General features: G+C 38.3%; 1 protein-coding gene across 1 annotated transcript in view; it reads right to left on the reverse strand.

The window, feature by feature from the left end:
- The window catches only part of HERC3 (HECT and RLD domain containing E3 ubiquitin protein ligase 3), a 152,160-nt gene that overhangs the window by 41,588 nt on the left and 85,269 nt on the right, over window positions 1-25,303 (reverse strand). Inside the window, exons 3-12 of the mRNA XM_007951696.2 lie at window positions 22,019-22,095; window positions 20,764-20,985; window positions 19,763-19,854; window positions 18,784-18,914; window positions 17,827-17,987; window positions 12,300-12,376; window positions 7,437-7,561; window positions 5,760-5,819; window positions 1,552-1,663; window positions 962-1,151 (exon numbers count right to left, since the gene is read on the reverse strand). Of these exons, the coding sequence (XP_007949887.1) occupies window positions 962-1,151; window positions 1,552-1,663; window positions 5,760-5,819; window positions 7,437-7,561; window positions 12,300-12,376; window positions 17,827-17,987; window positions 18,784-18,914; window positions 19,763-19,854; window positions 20,764-20,985; window positions 22,019-22,095 (1,247 nt within the window). The remainder of the gene's footprint in view (window positions 1-961; window positions 1,152-1,551; window positions 1,664-5,759; window positions 5,820-7,436; window positions 7,562-12,299; window positions 12,377-17,826; window positions 17,988-18,783; window positions 18,915-19,762; window positions 19,855-20,763; window positions 20,986-22,018; window positions 22,096-25,303) is intronic.

The raw sequence follows: 25,303 nt of genomic DNA on the forward strand, positions 1-25,303 counted from the left end.
TCTGATCTCTTTCTATATCCTATCTGGAAAAATAAGAATTAGAAGAAACCAAAACTTAGTATTCCCCAAACGGCTTTTGATCTTTAAAACAAGAAAAATTATGTACTAACATAATACTAGTGTTTCATAATTATTTCTGTTGTTATATCTTTTTCAAAGGTGGAAACAATATGGAAAAGCCAATATTCCACCCTCAGTAACACAGGTTTCTTTACGCATGGAGAGACCATACTCAAGTAACATCCCAGTGCATCTGGAACACAGAAGTTACTGAGTTTCAATGAACACCTAAAAAAAAAAAAAAAAATTTACCAGGGCCAAAAATAAATAAACAAGCCAGTTGACAGACTTTCTGCACTTGATTAATAAAAACACCTCAGGTACTACTCCCATGAGAGATACTCTCCAATTCACTGAGGAATGGAAGGTTCTTATCTCAGCAAAGTGTCCGTAGCCTGCAAAAATCAGTGTGGACTCAACTGTCCTAAAAAACAAAAGCAAAACAAAACATTTGGTAAGTCCCCACTAGGTCATTTTCTTCCTCTCCTATTCTGGAGACCTCTGTATCACCAAAGCTGTTCATTTCACTCCCACCCCCTAAGTTAGATACAGAAAAAAGAGACAGATGGACACTAATTTTTGAAGTATTATTAACTACCAGCAAATGTGGGAGGAATGAAAACAAAAACATTTAAAGGTGAATAATCTAACTGTGGATATTTCAAAATCAAGAGCAATCTGATGTGAGTCATTTCAAATAACCTAAATAAAAGGTTCAATGTGCCCAAGCTGCAAGTATGGTTAGCTAGAAATAAACAGCAAAGCAAGAAAAGTTTAAATGTTAAGGATATTAAAGCAACAAATAGGTTCTTGGATCTCAATCCACTGAGAGCCAATCCCAGTGGTCACAACAACAAAATAAATAAGCACAAATCATTGGTATTGAATTTAGCAAATTCACCTAATACTTTGCTGGGATTTGTATCCAGCCGTAGAATAGCCATAGCCAAAGGAATAGTCAACGTTATGTAATACTTGGAATCCTGGAGCAGGGGAAACTCAGGTAGTATTAAATAGATTCTCATTGCTTCAACATCTGGTGGTGAACTTGACAACTGGGGAATCAGGCAACTTTCAAAGCTGTTTAAGATCTGGAAGGGAAAAGGAGATTGAGACAGTCAAACATACCTCAGAACTATTTAACTTGAAAGTCTTTCAAATCTCAGTAAGTATTCACTGAGCACCTATCTACTATGAGCCAGATATTGATGGAGCCTCTCTAGACACATCAAGGAAAAGAAGAGACAAAGATCCCTGCCCAGGCAGAGTTTACATTCTAATGGGCCATTTCTTTAGCAAGATTTAAGCCAAAAACAAAGCTAAAGGTAGGTCAAATTCCCAAAGTTAGTATTTTACAAACTTCACATTTGTAAAGATTTTCCCGTTTTTACACGATTTCTGCTTTTTCACCTTTTTTCTCTTGGAAGCTAAATTACTGCGATGCAAACGTGGTTGTTTTAAGAATGTACTCGATATATGTAAAGAACATACCTGTTCTAGAATCAAAGAGTGCTGAGAGTTCATTAACTTTTCAAATAACACTCTAGTTGAGTTCAGGTCAATCCCGGGGATCTTGGGGCTTGTTTTAAAGTGTTCATCAATTCTAAACAAACAGAAACAAACCAAGAATGTAATAATAATAGTAAAAAAAAGAAAAAAAGCAAATACTCTGATAGGAACCCACATCCACTGAGTTAACTTTGACTCATACTGACCCTACAGGACAGAGCAGAACCGCCCCATACAGTTTTCAAGGCTGTAAACCTTTACAGAAGCAGACTGCCAAATCTTTCTCCTGAGAAGCACCTGGTAGGTTAGCAGTCCAGTAATTTAACCACTGCGCCACCAGGGTTACTCTAACTCTCTGATATGAATTACAAAAAAGAAAGCAAAATAGTTTGTCCACACTGATCAGATTTAAATTTGACCTGGCAGATAAGATCTATAAAATTACTACACTTTGAGGAAGCCCAATGGAATAATCCTTTCTGAAATTCCTTTTTCAAAATGACCTTAAAATTTTCACTTCTTTTTTTCTGCAAGTCAAAGTACAAGGATCATCACCTGAAGTTGAGGACGCCTTGAAATTTACAAGCAGAGGGTTACTTCTCTGTACTCTCCCCCACCCCCATTTTCTGTAATTGTGGTCCATTGAACTTTAGATGCTGTGCCTTGGTGCAAAACATATCCTCTGAGCAAACCAACACACTCACCAACAAACGGAACTTCCTTGTTAAAACCTTTCTTAACCAAATACTTTAATATAAAAACCATATCTACAACAAATCTTAGTTAATGCAAAGGACACAATTACATTCACCCAAAAACTAAATTCACTTTCTACTCTTTTATTTCCTAGTAACGAAATTGTTTTGCTAAGCTTAAATAAAATCAATCTGTTAATATTTAGAAAACACCTCTTTTAAATCCCCACTGTTGGACATATCACATCTATTAATTTATAAAAGAATTACCTACTTGTAAAAGAGGTTTCAGTTTTTGAGCAATGGACATAGTTTTACCACCCTCTGACAACAATGTTTTAATTCATAAAAATATAAGTAGAGCTTCTAACATTAAGAAGAAGTCATATAAATTGGAATCCAAATGGTCAAATCAAGAGAAGATGCTTTGTTTCTGAGTGTTTTGCTGTTGGTCATTCTAAAGTAAATAACTCAGCAACCTCTAGCTGTAACTGAAGTGTTCTTGAAACAACTTCTGGCAACTTAGTTAGGGACACACATTTGGGAGTGAGAAGGCTAGATGAATTCACAAAAAACTGAAATCTAGGTCTTCATTCTGTAACCAGATCTCATTAGCCTGGCTGCTGGCACTAAAGGACTAAGGGATGGTCAGGACTTGATATCATCAAAATTCAAAATCCATGATAAGATCCTTGGTCGCATTAGGTTCCCAGTGGCGTATCTGCAGTAGGGATTGTGTTGTTGTTGTTATGTGCCGTCGAGTCGGACCCGACTCATAGCGACCCCTCCTTGGGTTTCTGAGGCAGTATCACTATGGAAGTAGATTGCCCCATCTTCCTTCTGAGGAGTGGCTGGTGGATTTGAACCACCAAACTTCTGGTTAGCAGTCAAGTGACTTAGCCACTATGCTACCAGAGCTCCAGCAGTAGGCATGAGACCAAGCAAAGAAACCCTTTATTAACTACCTGGGAGCTCAGACCCAAATGTAATTTCCTGGTGACCTATGCTGGACCTGCTCTGGTAGCATAGTGCCTAAGGAAGGCACTTGACTGCTAACCAGAAGGCTGGCGGTTCAAACCCACCAGCCACTCCTCGGAAGGAAGGTTGGGCATTCCTACTTCCGTAGTGATACTGCCTCAGAAACCCAAGGAGGGGTCGCTATGAGTCGGGGCCAACTCAATGGCAAATAACAACAATAACAACATGCTGGACCTGAATGCAGGGAGCTCCAGGAGCCCCCTTGAACTTCTACCTGAGTTCACACCTATTGAGAAAAGAAAAACTACAGGAAACCAAACCAAAGAAACCAAGGGGATTTTTTTTTTTTTTTGAGAATTAAAGCAAAAATACTGTACATGCTGGCAGGGGCAGGGGCAGAGGGATCAATGGGAAATAAGTTAAGGAAAATATGAGAAGAGAATTTCTCCCCAAGGCTTAAAGCAATACAATTAGGGCACCTTGTAAGAGACACCTCCTTTTTACCCTTCCAGCCTCCAACCACACAGAAAAGCAATCTAAATAGAAGAGAGGTCACCCCACAGCATCAGATTCTAAAAAAATGCCATCTTGGGGAGGAAAGACATCTTGAATCCTTCCAACTTGTTGGAGAAAGTCATTTACCCAAAGGTCAAAATTGTGCCCCATGGCTACAATACCCCCAAAAGTCTTATTGGAGTGGCTCAACTAATTGCCAAAATTTAAAAATTAGGGAGACTTAATGAGATTAGGTATTTTGTGGCATGAAGAGAATTAGGGTTTATTCTAGGTCATTTCTTCTAAAAATATACTACTTTAGTATGTGATGCCACAAAATAAATCTAAAATGGGGGGAGGGAACACCCCAAAACTTCAGTTTCTGATAATCATCTGATTTAGCATTCTATAGGGCAGGGGAGAAAAGAGGGTGCTATTTATTTCAAATAATTTTGTGATAAATTCATTAATGGTCAAGTTTGTTTTGCTCACAGCCATATCCTCAGTGCCCAAAGCACTGTAAACGCTCAATAATTATGGGCAAGGGCAAGTACAGGAGGAAGGGAAGAAGAGGGAAGGTACAGGAAAGAGGGAAGTGGAATAGGGACTTGGAAGGAAGTGGGATTGAACCTGATGGAAGGACAGGGATGGAAGGTAGGGAAGCAGGTGGGAAGGGAGACTCTCAGGTAATTCAATGTGTTCTGTCTTCTACTGGCAACTGCAGTGTTAACTCCCACCCCTCTCTATTATCAAAACTTTTCTAGATTCAGAAGTGAAGAATAAAGATGGATTTTCTCCTTGGGGGGTTTTGTTTGGATCAGACCACTGCAGTAGTGTTCCAAGACACTCTTGTCCATACTGAATTGGCCTGTGGGCTTGAAGATCAGTACTTCAACATATAAAATCAAGAAAATGCATTTAAACAGCATTGATTGGAAAATGAAGGAAAAGCTGAGTTGTTAGTTATCACTGAGTCATTCTGACAACCTATGTGGGGTGCAAAAGGTTAACACTTGACTTCTAGCCAAAAGGTTGGCAGTTCAAACCCACCAACAGGTGCCTCAGAAGTAAAGCCTGGTGATCTTCTTCTGAAAGGTCACAGCTTGAACACCTATGGAACAGTTCTACTCTGCAACACATGGGGTCACCGTGATGAGGAGCTTAGTATAAGGTAGAAAAAAATGAGGTATCAAGAATTTTTTAATTTCTTGAATCAGATTTTTTTGAGATGTTTTATAGTTTTGTCTCACAATGTTGTCAGGTACAAATCTAGTTGAAACAGTCATATTGCTGTTGTCAATGGGTTACTGATCATTTGGGGAGTTCAATTCATTGTACAACACTTGACAGTGTGTCTGTCAATCAAATAAAATTAAACAGTACCACTGCTACAGACAATCCAGGACATATTGAGTGTATGTAAAAACGTAATAAACACTGAAAATTATTTGATCTTTCAGTTTATGATTTTAAGAAAATTAGGTGAAGCACCTTCTATCTTTACTAAGACTAAGAACATTAATAATGGCAAATTAAAAGCTTCTTCTAGTCAAAATGCAGGTAATATTTCTCTAATCTGTATTTGTCACTGAGATGCCAAGTGTTGGTCCAAGCAATGTTGGTGTTGATATATTTAACATGTCAATATATGTCTCATAAACCTGACCTGTAAAGATAAAAAAAGTTTACTATACACTATATGAAGAGTTTCACCTGCTTATTTTAAAACCTGAGAAACATTTTAGAATAGCCAGAAAAAAATCTTACTTTTGATTATACCAACTGCTTCTGAGACATAGTCTTGCTCTTTGGTAATCTGCTTCTCTGCCAACCAGGCATGAATAAGCACTGCCCTCCCCGAAGTCTTCTCATTCTTCATTATTAGGCATTCCAATTTTTGTACCCATCATTAGCTTATCCATCAAATTAAGGCCAACCATCATCAGGGAGAACAGAAGTCACCGTCTTTTCTAAGTATTTGTTTGCATCACATTTTTTTTTCCTAGATTCTAAGTTACTTACTTTTTTTCAAGAAAACTTCCATTCCAACAGGCTGCAGAAGATAGTATCTGAACAACACCACTGCTCAGAAACAAAAAGGGAAGGAAGGCTTTAATAATTATAAGCATCAGCAATAGATTAGCCATCTACTCTAGGGTTTCATTAACAGCAGCTCTTTCTTAATCAGATGAACACTTGGAAAATGGACATATGCTTTAGAGAAACATAATGTTACATCTCAAAATGGACAAGAACTTAAGTTTTCCATAAGTCATGAAGACTGAAAAGAGAGTATGAAAGCCACCGAAAGAGGAAACCTTGCCCCTAATAATGACCTTAGACATTCTTCTACCATCAGCCACGTAAGACACTCCCCACCTTACTTTCCAATGTGAACACAAAATAAAACCAAGAGAATCTGAGCTGCTGTTTCCCAAATACAGATATTAACTTTGCAAATTAATATCTCAACAACCACTTCCTTCTTATTTTGCTGCCTATCTGGGAAACTAAAAATAAGTGAAATGAGTATTTAGTCCTACTGCTTAGATTATACAGGCTCTGGGAAAATAGGTAGCTTCCAGGGACCCAGAGTAAAACTGCATGTCAGGAACTCTAGGCCCTCTTATTTACTACAAAGAAAAGGGAAAGACTAAAACAAATACATGGTTTGGGAAGGGACTACAGTAACTCCTGTTACTAAGAGAATTTGGCATGCAATGATCTCCAAAGATCATTTCTTCTTTCCCTTCATTTTATAAATAAAAAAAAAAAAACCTGAGAACCAATGGTGAGGTAATTTCTCAAAGTCCCCAGCAGAGTAAATCTATATATACTTCACCCTCTTGACTACCATCTAGTCCTCTTCTGGGGGACTAGATCCTGCCACCATTCAGGCCTGAACTCTGGAGAGAGCCACCCTGAAGTGAAAAGGATTATGATGATTGCCATGGAGCTGTGGTCAGACATTCTTAATGATCCCTCGCTCAAAAATCTGCTACCACAGAATGCCGTAAAGTTTAGCATCTATTTGCCCCACTATAATTTGTGTCATTTATCTACCATATACATTTCTGGGAATGATCATAGCTTAGTACAGAGCATGATTCATTCATTTCCAAGAACTGGATTCTCTGTAGAAAAATAGAAATGATGAGGAAAGTCAATGAAAATGCTTAAAAATGAGCAGAGAAAAAAAAATTACATTTTAATAAAATAAACTTGATAAAAGGTCTCAATCCTTTTTATTACATATGTTTATTCTACTTAACTCTGAATTACCATTTCAATTAATCATTTTGAATGGTAAAATGCAAGAAAGTTTTCAGATTAGGCCAGATAACAGCAATATGAGATTTGGGATGCTTTGGAAAACACTTATGAAGGGACTCATTGGGGTTAAACAACAATACCACTGAACTCCCTTGGCAGGTCCTAGTCAGGATTTTGTAAGATTTCAATGAAAAAGGCAGGCTGAGGAATGTACTCTGAGTGGAAATGGGAGAACAAACAATTATTTTGTTATTTGGGGATAAGGATACCAAAGTCTGAATAAATGTGTGCAAAAAAAAGAAGAAAAAGATAAATGTGAAACTCCATTTGTACACACAACCTCGACAGGGAAGTAGGGAAAATTACTAAGCTAGAAAGTTCCAATATACTTTGCAAAAAATTAAATGACAACAAGCAGCCACATACTTGATCGTATTTGCGTTGTTATGTTCTGAGAGTTTCTGTCTCCAAACTGCTATAGTTTCATCATTTATTAAACTGGTATAATGTGCATGGTTCATAGTCCTGAAGTCAATAGCAGGAGAGTAATTCTGGAGGATTAAATATACCAATAAAAAAGAAATTATGTAGTAGCATGGTTCTCTGCTCCTCTCCTTTCCCCACACATTCTCCATTTTGTGTTTCACTTACATAGTTGATGCTGGGGTACACTGTCCAGATTCCCCTCCCACCCTTCAGAATGGGGGCACTCACTCCCTCAGCTGCTGGGAATATTAGCTCCTGACAGTTCACAGTTGGGCCACTCTCCAGGAACTGTCCTTGGTTATTACTTCACCCCTTTCACATCCAATGGCAGTTCAAGGCGGAGTACAAAAACCCAGGCCACTTGCCTCAATATAGGAATTGGCTGAAAGATCATCCTAACTTCAGAGGCTCCCCAAGGGATTGGCTGAGGCCTCTTTTACAAGAGTGTTGGAGTTCAACTTCTTCCTTTGCCCAATTCTGCCTTCTTCATCCCTAAGTAGTTGTCCTAGAAAGCATTTCCCCAACATTTTTCTGAACATGAATCTTGGTCTCAGGTTTCATAAACTCAAGACAACTTTTCCAGGCTTCTTTCCCCTTCACATCAAATCAACATACCATCAAGGTTTTTAACTTATTAAAACTGTTCACCAAACTCCAACAAAATATATTATGTAAGTCAGAGTTCAGTTATAATCTATATTGCATATAATCTATGAAACCTTATAACCTCTTATTTTCTTGCATCAGGTGCACAGCACTACATTTATAAGAAAGGTGGCACATTGGAGATGTTAATAAAGGCCTTGAAAATCCCAAATACTGCCCAGCATTATATAGACTTTATTCACTGAAATTAAAAAAAAAAAAAACAAAAACACATAACTACTTGCATTTTATTAAATAACTTTTCAACTTATTTTCCTCAAACCTTGTTTTTGATCTAGAACTAAGAAAAAGTTGAAAGTGCTTTTTACCTCCTATACTTGTCACTAATAGAGAGTAAAAAAGCAATATTAAAGCATTCATTCATCAGTTTATAATCTTTTTTTTTTTTCCCTCTCTCTCCTTTGTACTGACATATAAAAAGACAACTTTAAAAGTAAGTTTTCTTGCTTCTCTTTTCTGTGAAGTTGTGAGTTAAGTAGTTGTGAGTTAAGATCATCATATAGGGGGAGAAAGAGAGCATGTAATAAATCAGAGATGTATGACAAAGATTTTGATCTGGTTCTTGATAAATGGACTCCTAAAATGGTCACAGATGTCTACTGAGAGAATAAAAACCACCTTAAATCACATATAGGAAACTGGAAAGCCAGAGTAGAGACACACAAACAAGATTGCCTCTTTTTCCACCTGGTGTTAAAACCAATGTTATATAAATTCTGATTACTTCCCCCACTCAAAGGGGCAGGGCAACTGAACATGGACTCTAACATACAGTTACAATAAAAGATAAACATAGAACTATTTTCTTATTCATTACTGCATGTCCAGTAAACTACAGACAGCCTTAAATGAAGTAGAACCTCAGAGTCACTTTAAAAAAATAAGAAAAACTATCATTTTTCTGTGTCTTCTAATTACATGAGGTGCCCTGGTGGTGCCATGATTAAAGCACCTATTTGCACCAGCCACTCTGCAAGAGAAAGACAGGGCAATCTGCTCCCATAAAGATTACAGCCTAGGAAACCCTATGGGGCAGTTCTACTCTGTCCTATAGGGTCACTATTAGTTTGAATAGACTCTATAGCAATGAGTTTGCTTACTTTATGGTATTCTGGTGGAGCAGTGGTTAAAGCATTTGGCTGCTAACCAGAAGGTCAGTGGTTCAAACCCACCAGCCACTCCACAGGAGAAAGGTGAGACAGTCTGCTTCTGTAAAGATTTATAGCTTTGGAAGCTCTGTGGGACAGTTCTCCCCTGACCTACAAGGTTGCTGAGTTTGAATTGACTCGATGGCAGTGGGTTGTTTTTGGCTTTTACAATTATATACAGGACAAAAAGAAAAAAGAAAAAAAAAAAAAAGGTCTAGACCAGTATTTCTCAGTGCAGCTGCACTTTAGATGACCAGGGGAATTTTCAGCAACCGTGATGTTCAAGTCACACCCACACCAATCAGAATCTCTAGAGGCTTAGTATTTTTTAAAGCCCCCAAAGATGCCAATGGGCAACCAAGGCTGAGTATCACTGTACTAGGAAAAAGAGAAGGTCACCTAATCAGGTGTCAGACACACACATACATGCACACACGCACACAAACACATGCACATTCTCTCTTCAATCCCATCCAAGGAAAAAAAATGAAAGGAAAAGGAAGGATCATGGTTTACACTCACTGATGTGACAAGACCTAAAATCAAATATATTGAAGAATTATCTGACTGTAATTCCTCTCCTTGCCTCTTCTACCTCAAGGCCTAGCATTAATGAATGAGTGAGCAAGCTATAAAATGGAGTGTGTCTAGATAGGAGCCCTGGTGGTGTAGTGATTAAGCACTCAGCTGCTAACCAAAAGATTGGTGCTTCAATCCACCAGTTGTTTTCCATGGGAGAAAGTTATGGCAGTCTGCTTCCATAAAGATTTCAGCCTTGGAAACCCTATAGGGCAGTTCTACTCTGGAATCAACTGCATGGCAATGGGTTTCACAGATTTATCCAGAGGTGCTTTTTCCTTGTTCTTAGAGTAAATATATGATTTAATCAGTCTCTATAGCTAAACAAATATCTAGTGTCAATAGTTTAAATAATGTTTGTATAGTTTTCAGTTTTACAAAGAGCAAGAAGTTCCTATTTATTGATTTTTAGCATCTTTTTTTGTCTGTTATCTTACATCTTTAATGTATACTACTCTTTATAGTGTTTAAACTTTAACTTGCCCTGTTTCTGTACCACTCCACTACTCTACTTTCTTCTCACCAATGTGCTGCTTTCCAGTCCCAACAGTGTTAATTACAATAAATTTAAGATCCAATGTCATATATCAGATGCCATATTTATTTAAAGACTGAAACGAAGTCTACTTGGATTTCACAAGAAAATTAAAGCTGGGTAACATTATTCAAGGAGCTCTGGTGGCATAGTGCCTAAGGCATTTGACTGCTAACCAGAAGGATGGCAGTTCAAACCCACCAGCCACTCCTCGGAAGGAAGACTGGGCAATCTTCTGTAGTGATAACGCATTGGGAACCCAAGGAAGGGTCGCTATGAATCGGATCTGAATCAATGGCAGTGAGGGTTTTTTTTTTTTTTTTGAGTTTAGTCATGCTTCAAACTCTACTTAGGGACAAAAGATGCAGTGTTTTTCATACTTCATTGTACTGGCATCTCAAAGAAACAAAGAACCACCTCAGCTTTCCTCCAACTCTAAAGTTGCGCCTAAAACAGATTTGAAGCAACAGTTCCAAATCACCCCAGATGGTAGTACTAAACAGAGCCTTATCCAAGCTTCTGACCTGGAAAACATCCAATCATCAGTTTCAGTGGACCAACCTGTAGCCTAAAGCTACATCAGAACCTTTTCTATCAAAATTATAGAATGATATGAACCAAATGGCAAGCAAAGATAGCAAAGTATCAGGCTCATGGTGGGAGCTTCCAGGACAGAAAGGGCTCCCTGCTTCCATAATTCCTCATTTCCTTTCCAGCCAAGTCTGGTTGCTTTAGCATCACTAATAGTCACTTTGCAGCTCTTCAAGGTGAAGATAATGAAGCAATGCAACACCTACAGTTAATCCTCCCTCAATGATTGCTGACTAAAAGGAAAGGGTAAGGGTAAAAAGAGGACAAAGAGGAGAGGAGAAAAATAGAAGAGCAGGGGTAAAATTGGAGGGGGCTTACTTTAGGTTGATTTCCAAAGTCCAGGAAGAGTGCACTGAACTGAAGCTCCATCACAGATACCAGGATTTGTACTTTAGTCTGCCTTAAACCCTGAAAGGTACTTTAACTTTGTTCTTCCTGGCTTATCTACTTCACTGCTTATCTACCTCACTATGAGGTGAAAAAGTATGGTGCCATGACTCTAACTCACTGCCGTGGAATCGGATCCAACTCATAGTGACCCTTCCTTGGGTTTCCGAGGCAGTATCACTACGGAAGTAGATTGCCCAATCTTCCTTCCAAGGAGTGGCTGGAGGGTTTGAACTACCAACCTTCTGGTTAGCAGTCAAATGCCTTAGGCACTACACCACCAGAGCTCCTGCAGTGCCATGAGTAGATTATAAATAACAAAGGACATGCTGAAAACTAATTTCTCCACCACATGTATTATAAACTCAATCACATCAAACAAAGAAACCTACTAAGCTTTTAAATACTGAGCATTTATTGCTTCTAATAAAGGAAGGAAAAAATGGAAAGTCAAATAATGCCAAAGTAAGCACAAACTGTCTAAACCAAAAAACCCCAAACTCACTGCCATAGAGTTGATTGAACTCATGGCGACCTCTCCTTGGGTTTCCGAGGTGGTATCTCTATGGAAGTAGATTGCCCCATCGTCCTTCCGAGGAGTGGCTGGTGAGTTTGAACCATCAGCCTCTGGTTAGCAGTCAAATGCCTTAGGCACTTGGAACAAATAGGGATATCAATAATTTTAAATGATAAATTAGAACTTTATGATTAAAATACCAGAAAAGTTATTGGCACTTCAAGGGAGAAAAAAAGGAGATAATTTCTTCAAGGGTTAGTTTGCTTACTAAGACAAAATTGGTAAAAATAAAGAGTAACATTACTCTCAGGTATTTATTTGCTAAAATATTGGTTCACCATTATTCCACCCCCAAAATAATAATCAAAAGAAAATTTTACCTCATATTTGGAGCAAAGTACAAAAGTTTGGTCTCCTCCAGAGAAGATCTGCTTAACAATATGATATTTAAAGCGATCTGTCAAAAAAATTTTCAACAGTATGTTTTTCAATACTTAGTTTCTTCTTGATCCCTTCTAATATTGTAAAATATAATTGAAAAAGGTTTCCTATCATTTTCATTATGACAGAGAAGAAACCTTATCACCTGGCTTTCTGCATAGCAATATTACTACTTCAATTAAAAATAAATACATAAAATTATATCCTCTGCTATAACTCTACCTCTGACTCAACTCTCTCCCTACCACCTCACCAACTATTCCTGACCTGATTTCTATTTTTCATTCTAACTCTGGGTATGCCACTAACCTGAAATTTAAAATGAGTACTGCCATAAATGGTAACATATGGTTAACAAACAATGCAGTATCTGAGTATGGTGGTCCCTAGCATTTTCAGAATAAGATTTGCCATATGAGAACCTCCATTTCCTGCTTCCTACTTTATCTGTCACAACACTGTGTCCATGTTACACTCTAATAGCACCCAAACTGCTTTATTTTTAATACGTCACAGTATTTCATTCTCCATGCCTTTTCCCTGTATAACCCACAGCAGGAAATCAATGAATGGTGCCTTCTTGAAATAAACTAAACAGTGTATCTGGCAATTGTGTGGTACTCACCACTGCCTACTCTCCCACAGTCCTTCTCCATCTCACTAAATCCAAGTAACTCTTTAAGTCACAGCTCATATTTTGTCTAATTGGCATACTCTGTGATACCTTCCTCTGTGCTCTCAGAGAACAAATTTCTGTAGGTTCTAGAAACCACAGCATTTAGCTTATTACACTGTGATTTACTTACATTATAAAATCATCTGTAAAACATCCAAGCACAACTTTATGATCACATATTTTGTTGTTATTAAACATAAAAAATTCGTGCTTTCAAGTTAACCTATAAAACATCTGAGTACGTAAAAGTGGTATATTCCCCTGAGGATTCCATGGGCAAAATTTGAACAACTTAGGAAGCATCAAAAGAAGTTGGAAAGAATACACAAAGTCACTATACTCAAAAGAATTAAACATTCAGCCATTTCAGGAGATACCACATGATCAAGAACCTATGATAGTGAAAGAAGAAGTTCAAGCTGCTATGAAGGAATTAATGAAAAACAAAGTTCCAGGAATTAACGGAATACCCACTGAGATCATTTCAACAAATGGATGCTATGCTGGAGATGCTTATTCATTTATGCCAAGAACTTTGGAAGACAGCTACCTGGCCAACTGACTGGAAGAGATTTGTATTTGTGCTCATTGTAAAGAAAGGTGATCCCACAGAATACAGAAATTATTAAATAATATCACATGCAAGAAAAATTTTGCTGAAGATAATTAAAAAATGGTTGCAGCAATACACCAACAGGGAACTGCCAGAAGTGCAAGCCAGATTCAGAAGAAGACACGGAACAAGGAATATCATTGTTGATCCCAGTTAGACCTAGGATGAAAGCAGAAAACAGCAGAAAGATGTTTCCCTGTGTTTTATTAACTACTCAATGGCATTCGATTGTGTGGATCATAAAAAATTATGGATAACATTGTACAGAATGAAAATTTCAGAACACTTCATTGTGCTCATGTGGAACCTGTACACTGATCAAGAAGCAGTCATTTGAACAGAACAAGGGGATAGTGCATGGTTTAAAATCAGGAAAGGTGTGTGCCAGAATTGTATTCCTTCACCATACTTAATCAATCTGTATGCTGAGCAAATAATCTTAGAAGATGGACTATATGAAGAACACATAGCATCCTGATTGAGCAAGACTCATTAACAACCTGCGATATGCAGATGACATAACCTTGTTTGCTAAAAGCAAAGAAGAGTGGAAGCACTTACTGATGAAGATCCAAAACTACAGCCTTCACTATGGAATACATCTCAACATAAAGAAAACAAAATTCTTCACAACTGGACTAGTAAGTAACATCATAATAAATGGAGAAAAGATTGAAGCTGTCAAGGCTTCATTTTACTTGAATCCACAATCAATACCTACGGAAGCAGGAGTCAAAAAATCAAACAACATACCACACAGGGCAAATCTACTGCAAAAGATTTCTTTACGGTGTTTTAAGAACAATATCATGTTGACTGAGGTGCACCTGATCAAAGCCATGGTCTTTTTAATCACTTCATATGTATGTAAAAGCTGGAAAATAAATAAGGAAGAACAAAGAATTGATGCATTTGAACTCGGGTACTGGCAAAGAATATTGACTATCCTATGGACTGCCAGAAGAACAAACCAATCTGTCTTGAAAGAAGCACAAGTAGAATACTCCTTACAAGTGAATATGGCAAGACATCGTCTCACTTTGGACATGTCATCAGGAGGCGCCAGTCCTTGGAGAAGGACATGATGCTTGGTAAAGCAGAGGCTCAGCAAAGAAGATGACCCTCAATGAGACAGATAAACATGGCTGCAACAATGGGCTCAAACATAACAACAACTGTAAGGTGGCCCAGCACCAGCAGTATTTTGTTCTGTTGTATATAGGTCACTTTGAGTTGGAACTGACTTGACAGCACCTAACAACAATATATTCCTAAATACACATATTTTCTATGTGACTGCAATTCTTAGGAGAAAAGAAAATTTACAAATGACAGAGAAGACAATACCAAGCCATGTTTGTTTCCAAGAAAATCACCATAACAAAACCTTGTTTATATTATACTAACTTCCACCTTATTTTCAGAAGTTCATATATTTATTCCTTAATTACTTACTCAATTACGAGTTTGTACCATACTCTATGCTATATGTCACAGAAAAGACTCAGTCCCTGTCCTCAAATTGTATATAATACACTATAAAGAAAAGATTCAGTTCCTATCCTTAAGTTTCACATAATTCACTACGTAATTGTTATTGCTTAAGAAAAACAAAAATCCTTATCAAACTATAAATGTACCACTTTAAAGACAGCCTTACTTTAATTTCCAATGAAATGGATACTGTGTTATTTAACAATTATTTAAGAGAAGGAAAATAAAATGGCTTAAAAAATCACATCATGTTATGACCAAAACCACAATAGCAAATTGGAGTACAAGCGTAAGTACTTGCATTAAGAATGTGAGCTTTAGAATAGGACAGTTGTTGTTAGGTGCTGTCAAGTCAGTTCTGATTCAAAGTGACCCCATGTTCAACAGAACAAAATGCTTCCTGGATCTGCAACATCTTCACAATCGTTGCTTCATTTGATCCCATTGTTGCAACCACTACATCAATCCATCTCATTGAGGGTCTTCCCCTTTTTCACTGACCCTCTACTATACCAAGCATGGTGTCCTTTCCAAGTACTCCTGAGAACATGTGCAAAATACATGAAAAGAAGTCTTCCCATCCTTGCTTTTAGTGTCATCACCAGGGGAGTGAGGGGGGTGTGGAACATTCTGGCCGTCCATTCAATATTCTTTTCCAACACCAAAAGCCAAAGATATCACTTCTTCAGTCTTCCTCATTTATTGTCTAGTGTTCTCATGCCCAGGAGGTGACTGAGAAACAATGGCTTGGGAGCTCTGGTGGCGTAGTGCCTAAGGCTAACCAGAAGGCTGGTGGTTCAAACCCACCGGTCACTCCTCAGAAGGAAGGCTGGGCAATCTATTTCTGTATTGATACTGCCTCGGAAACTCAAGGAGGGGTTGCTATGAGTTGGAGCTGACTCAACGGCAGTGAGAGAGAGAGTGGGGTCAGGCACACTTTAGTCAAGGTGACATCATTGGCTTTAAACACCATAAAAATGTCTTTTGCAGCAGAGTTGCCCAATGCAAATAGACTGTTTTATTTCTTGACTGCTGCTTCCATGAATATTAATTGGGGATCCAAGTAAAGTGAAATCCTTGAAAATGTCAATCTTTTCTCCGTTTATTAAATGATTGGACTTATTCGTCCAGTTGTGAAGATTTTTGTTTTCTTTATGTTGTGGTGTAATACGTACTGAAGGCTGGAGGTCTTGATCTTCATCAGTAAATGCTTACAATCTTCTTTGCTTTCAGCAAAGTTGTGTTATCTGCGTATTGCAGACTGTTAATAAGTCTTGGTCAATTCTGATGCTACATTCTTCTTCATATAGTCCATCTTCTAGATTATTTGGTCAGCATACAGATTGAGTAAGTATAATGAAAGTATACTTCCCTGATGCACACCCTTCCTGATTTTAAGCCATGCAGTATCCCCTTGTTCTGTTTGAACAACTGCCTCTTGGTCAACGTACAGGTTCCATGTGAGCGCAATAAAGTGTTCTGGAATTTGCGTTCTGCACAACGTTATCCACAGTTGAATGTCTTTGCACTGTTAATAAAACACAGGTAAACATCTTTTTGGTATTCTGCTTTCACCCAGGATCTATCTGGCATCAACAATGATATTCCTTGTTCCACGTCGTCTCTGAATCCAGCCTGAATTTCTGCAGTTCTCTGTCAACGTACTGCCGCAATCGTTTCTGAATTATCATCAGCAAAATTTTACTTGTGTGTGACATTAATGGTACTGTTTAATAATTTCCACATTCTCTTGGATCACCTTTCTTTGAAACAGGCAAATATTGGATTTCTTCCAGTCAGCTGGCCAGGTAGTTATCTTCCAAATTACTTTACAGAAATGAATGAGCACTTTCAGCACTGCATTCGTTTCCTGAAACATCTCAATTGGTATTCCTGGAGCTTTGTTTTTCACCAATGCCTTCATTACAGTTTGGACACTTTCCTATAGTACCATCTGTTCTTGATCACATGCTACCTCCTGAAATGGCTGTAAGTTGACCAATTCTCTTTGTTACAGTGATGCTGTATATTCCTTCCATCTTCTTTTGATGCTTCTTGTATCAGTCAACATTTTGACCTGTGATTCTTCAATATTGCAATTTGAGGCTTAAATTTTTTCTTTAGTTCTTTCCCCTTAAGAAATACTGAACGTATTTCTTCCCTTTTGGTTTTGTAACTCCAGTTCATTGCACATTTCAATATAATATTTTTCTTTACCTTATCAAGCTGCCCTTTAATGAGACAGATGTAAGTTCAAATCCTATTTCCACCAGTTATATGTGATCTTGGTCAAGTTACTTAACCTCCTTCACATTCAGTTTCCTCATCTCTAATGGGGGATAACAATCACTTGTTCTTAAGGTCATTTTGACTGTAATTTAATTAAGCACTCAATAATTATGGGTAACAGTAATAATAATTTGAATAACAATAAAAGTAAAATTTATGTAACACTAATCACTAATGTCCAAAATAATAACTTCTGCTTTATTTATGCTCTAGGATCTTGACTATAGAGCTTCATGTATAGTAAGTACTTAAATATTTAATGATTAATGTTTTAAAAAATTCTTCATATTCATTGCCTCCAAAGATCTCAAGGTAAATAACAGATATACTTTTGTATCGACAGTTGTTTTTATCGGTTTCAAATACTGTTAAATTCAAATTAAAATCCTCTTACCAGCTCTGGCTGAAAGCTGGCCACTATGGGCGGCCCAGTAACCCTTCACAGGAGATGGGCATTTAACGTTACACATGTGTCCAGTTCCCAACTGGCCTCTTGCTCCACAACCAAATGCATAGATGAGTCCAGAAGAAGGCACAAAGGCTAAAGTGTGTTGTCTAAGGAAAAAGAATTTAAATTAACTCTTCAGCATAGTTTCTAATGATCTAGATACATGCTCAGACTCTGACTTTTAGTTTCCACATGAGCACAGTAATTCTTAGGTGTGCCCTGATAAAGCCTCCCCCAGGTTTATATGTGAATTGACTGGCTCTTATGGCAGTGGCTGGCTCTCCAGAACACTGTTCTCTAGGTTATGAGGAGGATGGTGAGACTTGGAAAGAGCTGAATGATCTGCTGCCATTTGGCCTGTGGAATAAGAAGGAAGAAGCAGAGTAGACTCAAGAAAAATTTCTGAGAAGTTCTTTGGGGCACTCTCATCTTCCTTTCCTCATCTTCCCATATCCTGTTGTTCTCTATCCCAAAAGAAGCCTAATGTTTCATATTACTTTGTTGATCTAAAACCCTTTCTTGCCATACCCTACTCAGATTTGATATTTTTTCCAAGCTTTAACCATTGGTGTAAAGGCAGCAAGGGTTTCTTAAAATGATGGTGATTAAGCAACCCTGGTGGCACAGCAATTAAGCACTTGGCTGCTAAGTGAAAGGTTGGGAGTTAGCTAGTGAGGCTAGTAAGCTCACTAGCTCCTTGGTGAGAAAAAAGATGTGGCCATCTGCTTCCATGAAGGCTTGGAAATGCTATGAGACAGTTCTGTTCTGTCCTATACAGTCTCTATGAGTCAGAATCAACTCAATGGTACACAACAACAGATCTAACTACATTCTCCATTACTACAAAGACAAGATCCATTTCTGGGTCTTAGTAGACACCAGGAAACTCTCAGAAGCACTCACCTGCCACAAGCAATCTGAGTTACTTCACTGCCCATCAGCTCTAGAACTCTTCTGGGATTAACCTCATCATTCATGGAGTCATGTCCAAGTTGCCCACAGGAACCAGCACCAAAGGTAAACACACCTCCATTCTAACAAGGAACAAATACCACATGACTCGCTGTAACTCAGAGTTGGAACACTCCTCTAAAACTTTCTGTATTCAGAATTCATATCACAATGGTCTGTCCAAGAACACTATGTTCCCTTGATACTTAGCCCAAGTCATTTCTTGGAACACTCAAATAGAAAATAAAAGAAACTTAAGCTTACAACTTTATGGAGCAAAGACACAATGTTCAAAGAATTGTGTTCCATCTGTAAATTTTAAAAATTGTTTGAGAGTACAATGATGTTAAGAGGCAAAACAAAAAAAAAGGGGGGGGGCGGCAAGAAGATAGGTGAAACGAGGTGATTTTGCACAAAGTGCTCCACAAAGTCCTTGGTAAGTAGATTTTTTTTCCCCCACAGCCATACTTAAACAAATGATGAGACATTTTATTAAAGTGAAGCTATAGTAGTATTCAATATGAAAATACATTTCTAGTCTCTTTAGATTTAAGTATATTTAGAATCAAAAGGGTGATAATTATAAAATATTGTATTGCCATTTCTTTTTAGATATTTAAATGGCTCATTTTAAATGAAAACAGAATGAAGTTTTATATACTAGCTTTTAAGATTATTTACACTGGATTATTTTAAATGTTACTAAGAGAATCCATAAGATTTTACCAAAGATGTAAGCAAAAGCACATAAAAAAGAAGTCTTTTCCTAGTCCTATGGAAAACCAACTGAAGCTTTACACAGTACTGTAATTACACACCATCATGACTCTTTCTAAAAGATACTATCCAAAATAATCAGGAGTGATGATCACCCACGTCATACTCAGCACCAAAGCACTACCAAACGAATCACAGCACTCTAAGCCCTTACTTTTGTGAGGACTGCTGTGTGTTCTTCTCCACAACTAATATAGACGACTTTTTGTGTTCGTAAGAGCTTCACATGACAAGGAGACTCTCGATCTAGAATAAGATAAATAAATAAAAACATAACAATGTCACCACCATTTGCCTTTCAGACAAAATATACACAACCATTTCAATTTGGGGAAGAAGAGCATTTTGGATTCCTGACTCACATATTCACCTTCCTGCCTGTATCTACACTTACTTATCTAACAGACATGTCACATTAATATACCTAAAACCTGACTCATGGTTTCCTCACATCTTCCAACTCCGCCCTTCTCACTGCAAAGACAGTCTTTCCCATTTTAATAAATGGTAACTTCATCCTTCCGTCTCCTCTTTACACCTCAACAATGAGCAAATCCACGTGGCTCCATCTTCAAAATATATTCAAAATCTGACTTTATTCTCACTCCATCCAAAATCGGGTCACTACTCTCCTAACCCTCAATGTCCTTCCTTCTCACTGAAAGGAGCAGCCAAAAACATTACCCTACCCTACAGGGCCCTCCCAAACTGGGCCTACACTACCCCTCTGACCTCCATTTCTGCTATTCTTCCCCTTGCCTGCTGCACTTGTGAGCACCCCATCCTCCCACAGAAGAGCCTTTGCACATCCTGGTTCCTTCGACTGGAATATTTTTTCCCCTAGATACCTACATGGCTAATTTTCTACCTGACTTCCTACAGGTCTCTGCTTAAACATCTTTTTATCAATAAGGCCCTCCTTAACTACCTTATGTAAAACAGATGTTTTATTCTTAAATCCTCTGATATATGTATTTATTTGTTGTCTGCCTCTTCTCACTAAAATACAATCTTCATGAAGCTAAGGAGGTCATCTGTTCTGTTCACTGCTGCACTCTCAGTACCTAACACAGGGTGGACACATAGTAGATAATAAATAGGTGCTAAACAAATGTGCTTCTGAACCAAGAAAGGGCATACAAAGAGTTCACCTACCTTTTTCATCACTGAGTCCTAGTTGCCCTGCATTATTCATCCCCCAGCCAAAAACAGCTCCTGAGAGAGACAGGGCAAAGCTGTGAGCCCCTCCTGCAGCCACCTGAGCCAGCGGGATCCCCTCAAGGGACCTCACCCTCTGTGGGCTGGCTTGGGAGGGGAACTCCTTCCCGAGACCCAGCTGACCATGGCTGTTCTTTCCCCATGTGAAGAACTGCCCATCTGAAATAAGAATAGAATACTTGTTATTACCAGAAATGATGCAAGTTACATCCATAAAAATAATCTAGTTAGAACATTATAGCTCCCCAGTAGGGTCATTTGTTAGTTGCTCCCCCTTGGACTCGACCTCAGAACAAGGGAACGGATACATTTCACGCTGTTAAGATGGTCAAAACCTGTCATGACAATGGAGATAAGCTGTATCTTACTGCCTTCTCAAAGACTATGAACATTTATGCTAAGAAAATTTTCAATGTTTAAGTCAAGTTAGTTTTGAACAGGCCAATACTAGGCTCGGATGCACTAACCAAGCTGAATTGGTTCTAATCACATCATAACCATGAGATTCAGGACTTGAGGAAGTCCAGCTATGAGTACCTGGACCACATTGCAGAGCATCAGACAGAGTATACGTGTAGATTTACCCTCAAATGTGTGCTAACGTACTGTATTATTTGCTGGGTTAGGTTTCTATAACTCCTCCTTTTCTATTTATTTGGGCGCTTCCAGGTGAAATATAGCTTGACAGTGTGATGTAGCTAAGAAAAAGCAATCTATACTCTCAAAAACAACCTAAGTAAAGTTCTGCCTCCTACTCATCTTCCCTTGACAGAGAGGTTAGAATGGAACAGCAGTATGACCACTTCCTCTATCACCCATACCTTGAGAAAAGTATTAGCTATGCCAAATGCTGTCTGAGAACTGCCACTGCTGAACAGGAGTACATAGCCCCTAACCAGTTAATGGTTTCTAGTTAGGTAATATCACACAAAAACACAGAGAAATACTTTCAAACTTAACATGTTGTTGTTGTTGTTACATGCTGTCAAGTCGGCCCTGACTCATAGTGACCCCTCCGTGGGTTTCCAAGGCGGTATCACTACGGAAGTACATTGCCCAACCTTCCTTCTGAGAAGTGGCTGGTGGGTTTGAACCACCAGCCTTGTGGTTAGCAGTCAAGTGCCTTAGGCACTATGCTACCAGAGCTCCTCAAAGTTAACATAGCATTAGCATATATTTAATGCTACCTTACCAGCTGCAAGAGCCAAGCAATGCCAGTTGCCACAGGAAACTTGTAATATTGTCTGTTGGTTCAGCTTTTGTATTAACCTAAAACAAGAGAAGGTTTTCTCCTTAAAAAGAACATTCATACTCAAGTTCAATTATCAGAAATATTCCCAACTAAATAAAACAGTTGTAACAAATAATCATCTTTCCCCAGAGACGTCTAAATATCAAATATTTTCACTAAAATGTTTAAGTGTTCGGCTGCTAACTGAAAGGTCAGAAGTTCAAATCCTCCATTGGTTCTTGAGGAGAAAAGACCTGGCAATCTATTCCTGTTAAGAGTTCAGCCTAGTAGATGGTACCCAGCTACCATTGTCAACCACTTGGAAAGGTTGCAGGAGATCCTGGAGTGAGTGGGAGAAAAATGTGGAACAAAACTCAAAATCATAGAAAAAGACCAGGCTTACTGATCTGATAGAGCCTGGTGAAACCCCGGGACTATGGCCCCAAGCTACTCTTTAGGCCTGGAATTGAACTCACCCCCATGGCTTCCAGCCAAACAACAGACAGGCATATAGGGTATACATTTATACCAACTAGGTATATTCCTTAGAACAATCAATTGTGGAAGATCAGAAGGGCAGTATCTGCACAGGGAGATAGCTCAGGGAGCAGGAATGCATAGGAAAGAATAAAGATGACTAGGAAGAGGTAACTACAGGGAGGAGTGAAAAGGGAGCTGTTACATTGTGGGGACTGCACTCAATGCTATGAAACAAAATGTACATGACCTGCTCTATGACAAATGAATTTGCTCTGACATCATTCACCCAAATCACAATAAAAATTTTAAAAAGAGAGAGAGAAAGAGATTTCAGTCTAGGAAACCCTATGTTGTTGTTGTTGTTGTTGTGTGCCGTCGAGTCAGCCCCGACTCATAGCGACCCCTCCTTGGGTTTCTGAGGCAGTATCAGTACGGAAGTAGGATTGCCCAACCTTCCCTCTGAGGAGTGGCTGGTGGGTTTGAACCACCAGCCTTCTGGTTAGCAGTCAAGTGCTTTAGCCACTATGCTACCAGAGCTCCTATGGGGCAGTTCTATTTTGACCTATAGGGTCACTCTGGGTCAGAATCAACTCAATGGCACTTAACAACAGCAACATACTCTTATATAACACCATTCTATTAGGTCTTTCTTTAGGCTCCTGACTCTTAGGTAACTACTATTTAAAGTAAAAGCACTTCTGCACTTCAACCTATTACTACCATCTTATGTTACTCCCCATGTTGTCATCTCCAATTCAGGAGCAAATGGAGTAAGCTGCAGTAGATCCCTAAGAATACAGCTCATGTCTGAATGGCCTTTGAAATAAAGGAGATGGCCCCTAGGATGGTAAAGAGAAGAAGCATATGAGTTATTTTCAAATATCACTGCTCTGCATGCATGTGCAAAAGATATAGGTAAGAACAGCACCTCTGACAGTTCAATGAGAAAATCTGTGTAAAGTGCATAGCACTGCCCAATAGAGTTGGGCAGCCTAGGAATATCTCTTGCTGTCTATTTTAATAGTTTGTAAGTAGCCATGGTCATTTGCATTCAGCATATACAATGGGAACAAAGGACACCTCATCAAAAGAGGGGTATTTTGGAGGATAGATGTCCAGAGGTGGCAGGGATTATTTAGAGTGACAAGTAGGTATTGCTTTTGTTAATGTTTTATTTTCTCAGATAAAAACAAGGTGAAGGAGTTCACATACGCTTTTAGTAACAAATAAAATCCAACCATCTTCTTAACTGAAATAGTTATAGATTCATGTGCAATTGTAAGAAATAATAAAGCGGATGTAGAAAAACCAATCACTAACTTTATATGGAAAGGAAAGAGACCTCAGATAAGCAAAGCACTACTGAAGAAGAACAAAGTAGGAGGTCTCACACAGCTGGATCTCAAAACCTACTATACAGCCACAGTAGGCAAAACTGCCTGGTATTGGAACAATGACAGACACATAGACCAATGGAATAGAATTGAGAACCCAGAAATAGAACCATCCACCTATGGTCAGCTGATCTTTGACAAAGGGTCTAAATCCATTAAATGGGGAAGAGAATGTTTGTTTAATAAATAGTGCTAGCAAAACTGAATATCCATTTGCAGAAAATGAAACAAGATCTGTACCTCACACCATATACAAAAACTATCTCCAGATGGATCAAAGACTTAAATGTGAAACCGAAAACTATAGAGTTTCTCAAGGAAAAACTAAGGGCAAAATTTAGGGGCCCTAATATATAGCACAAATAGACTATCAAGCATAACCCAAAATGCACTTACAGCAGAAAAGAAATTAGACAAATGGGACCTTCTAAAATTAAATTTTTATGTGCTTCCAAAGAATTCTCCAAAAGAGAACCTACAGACTGGGAAAAAATATTTGGCAATGACATATAAGTCAATGAGAAGGGACTTATCTCTAGAATTTATAGAAAACTCCAATACCTCAATAACAAAAAGATGAAGAATCCAATTAAAAAATGGGCAGAAGACATGAATAGACACTTAACTAAGGAGGATATTCAGGCAGCCAACAAACATATGAAGAAATACGATCACTAGCTGTTAGAGAGATGCAAATCAAAATAACAATGAGATACCAGCATTAGTAGCAAAGTTCAACAAGACAGAAAATAACAAATACTGGCGAGGAGGCGGAGAGATTGGGACTCTCATACACTGTTGGTGGGACTGTAAAATGATACAACCACTGTGGAAAGCAGTATGGCAATTCTTCAAAAGTTGGTATTAGAAATACCATTTGACCCAGCCATTCCATTTTGAGATATGTATCCTAAAGAAGTGAGAGCCATGACAAGAACAGACATATGCACGCCCATGTTTCACTGCAGCACTATTTACAATAGCAAAATGATGGAAACAACATAAGTATCCATCAACTGAGGAATGGATAACCAAACTATGGTACATACACACAATGGAATACTATACAACCCTAAAGAATAATGTAGAATCTGCAAAACACCACATACCATCGATGAACTTAGAGGACATTAAACTGAGTGAAATAAATCAATGACAGAAGGACAAATATTGTGTTAGTTCATTATTGTAAAAGTGAGGAAAGGTTTATATATGGAAGGAAATATTCTTTGCTGGCTGTCAGGGGTGGGAGGTGGGGGAGAGGAGGGAACACTGTTAGATAGGTAGAGATAAGTATTGATTTGGGTGAAGAGAAGGGCAATGTACCAAATGTGAGTGATCAACATGGTGGCACTGAGGAAGAAGAAGACAT

Source organism: Orycteropus afer, unplaced genomic scaffold (assembly GCF_000298275.1).
Source record: "Orycteropus afer afer isolate SDZICR_OR568_19922 unplaced genomic scaffold, OryAfe1.0 scaffold00309, whole genome shotgun sequence".
NCBI classification, from domain to species: Eukaryota; Metazoa; Chordata; class Mammalia; order Tubulidentata; family Orycteropodidae; genus Orycteropus; species Orycteropus afer.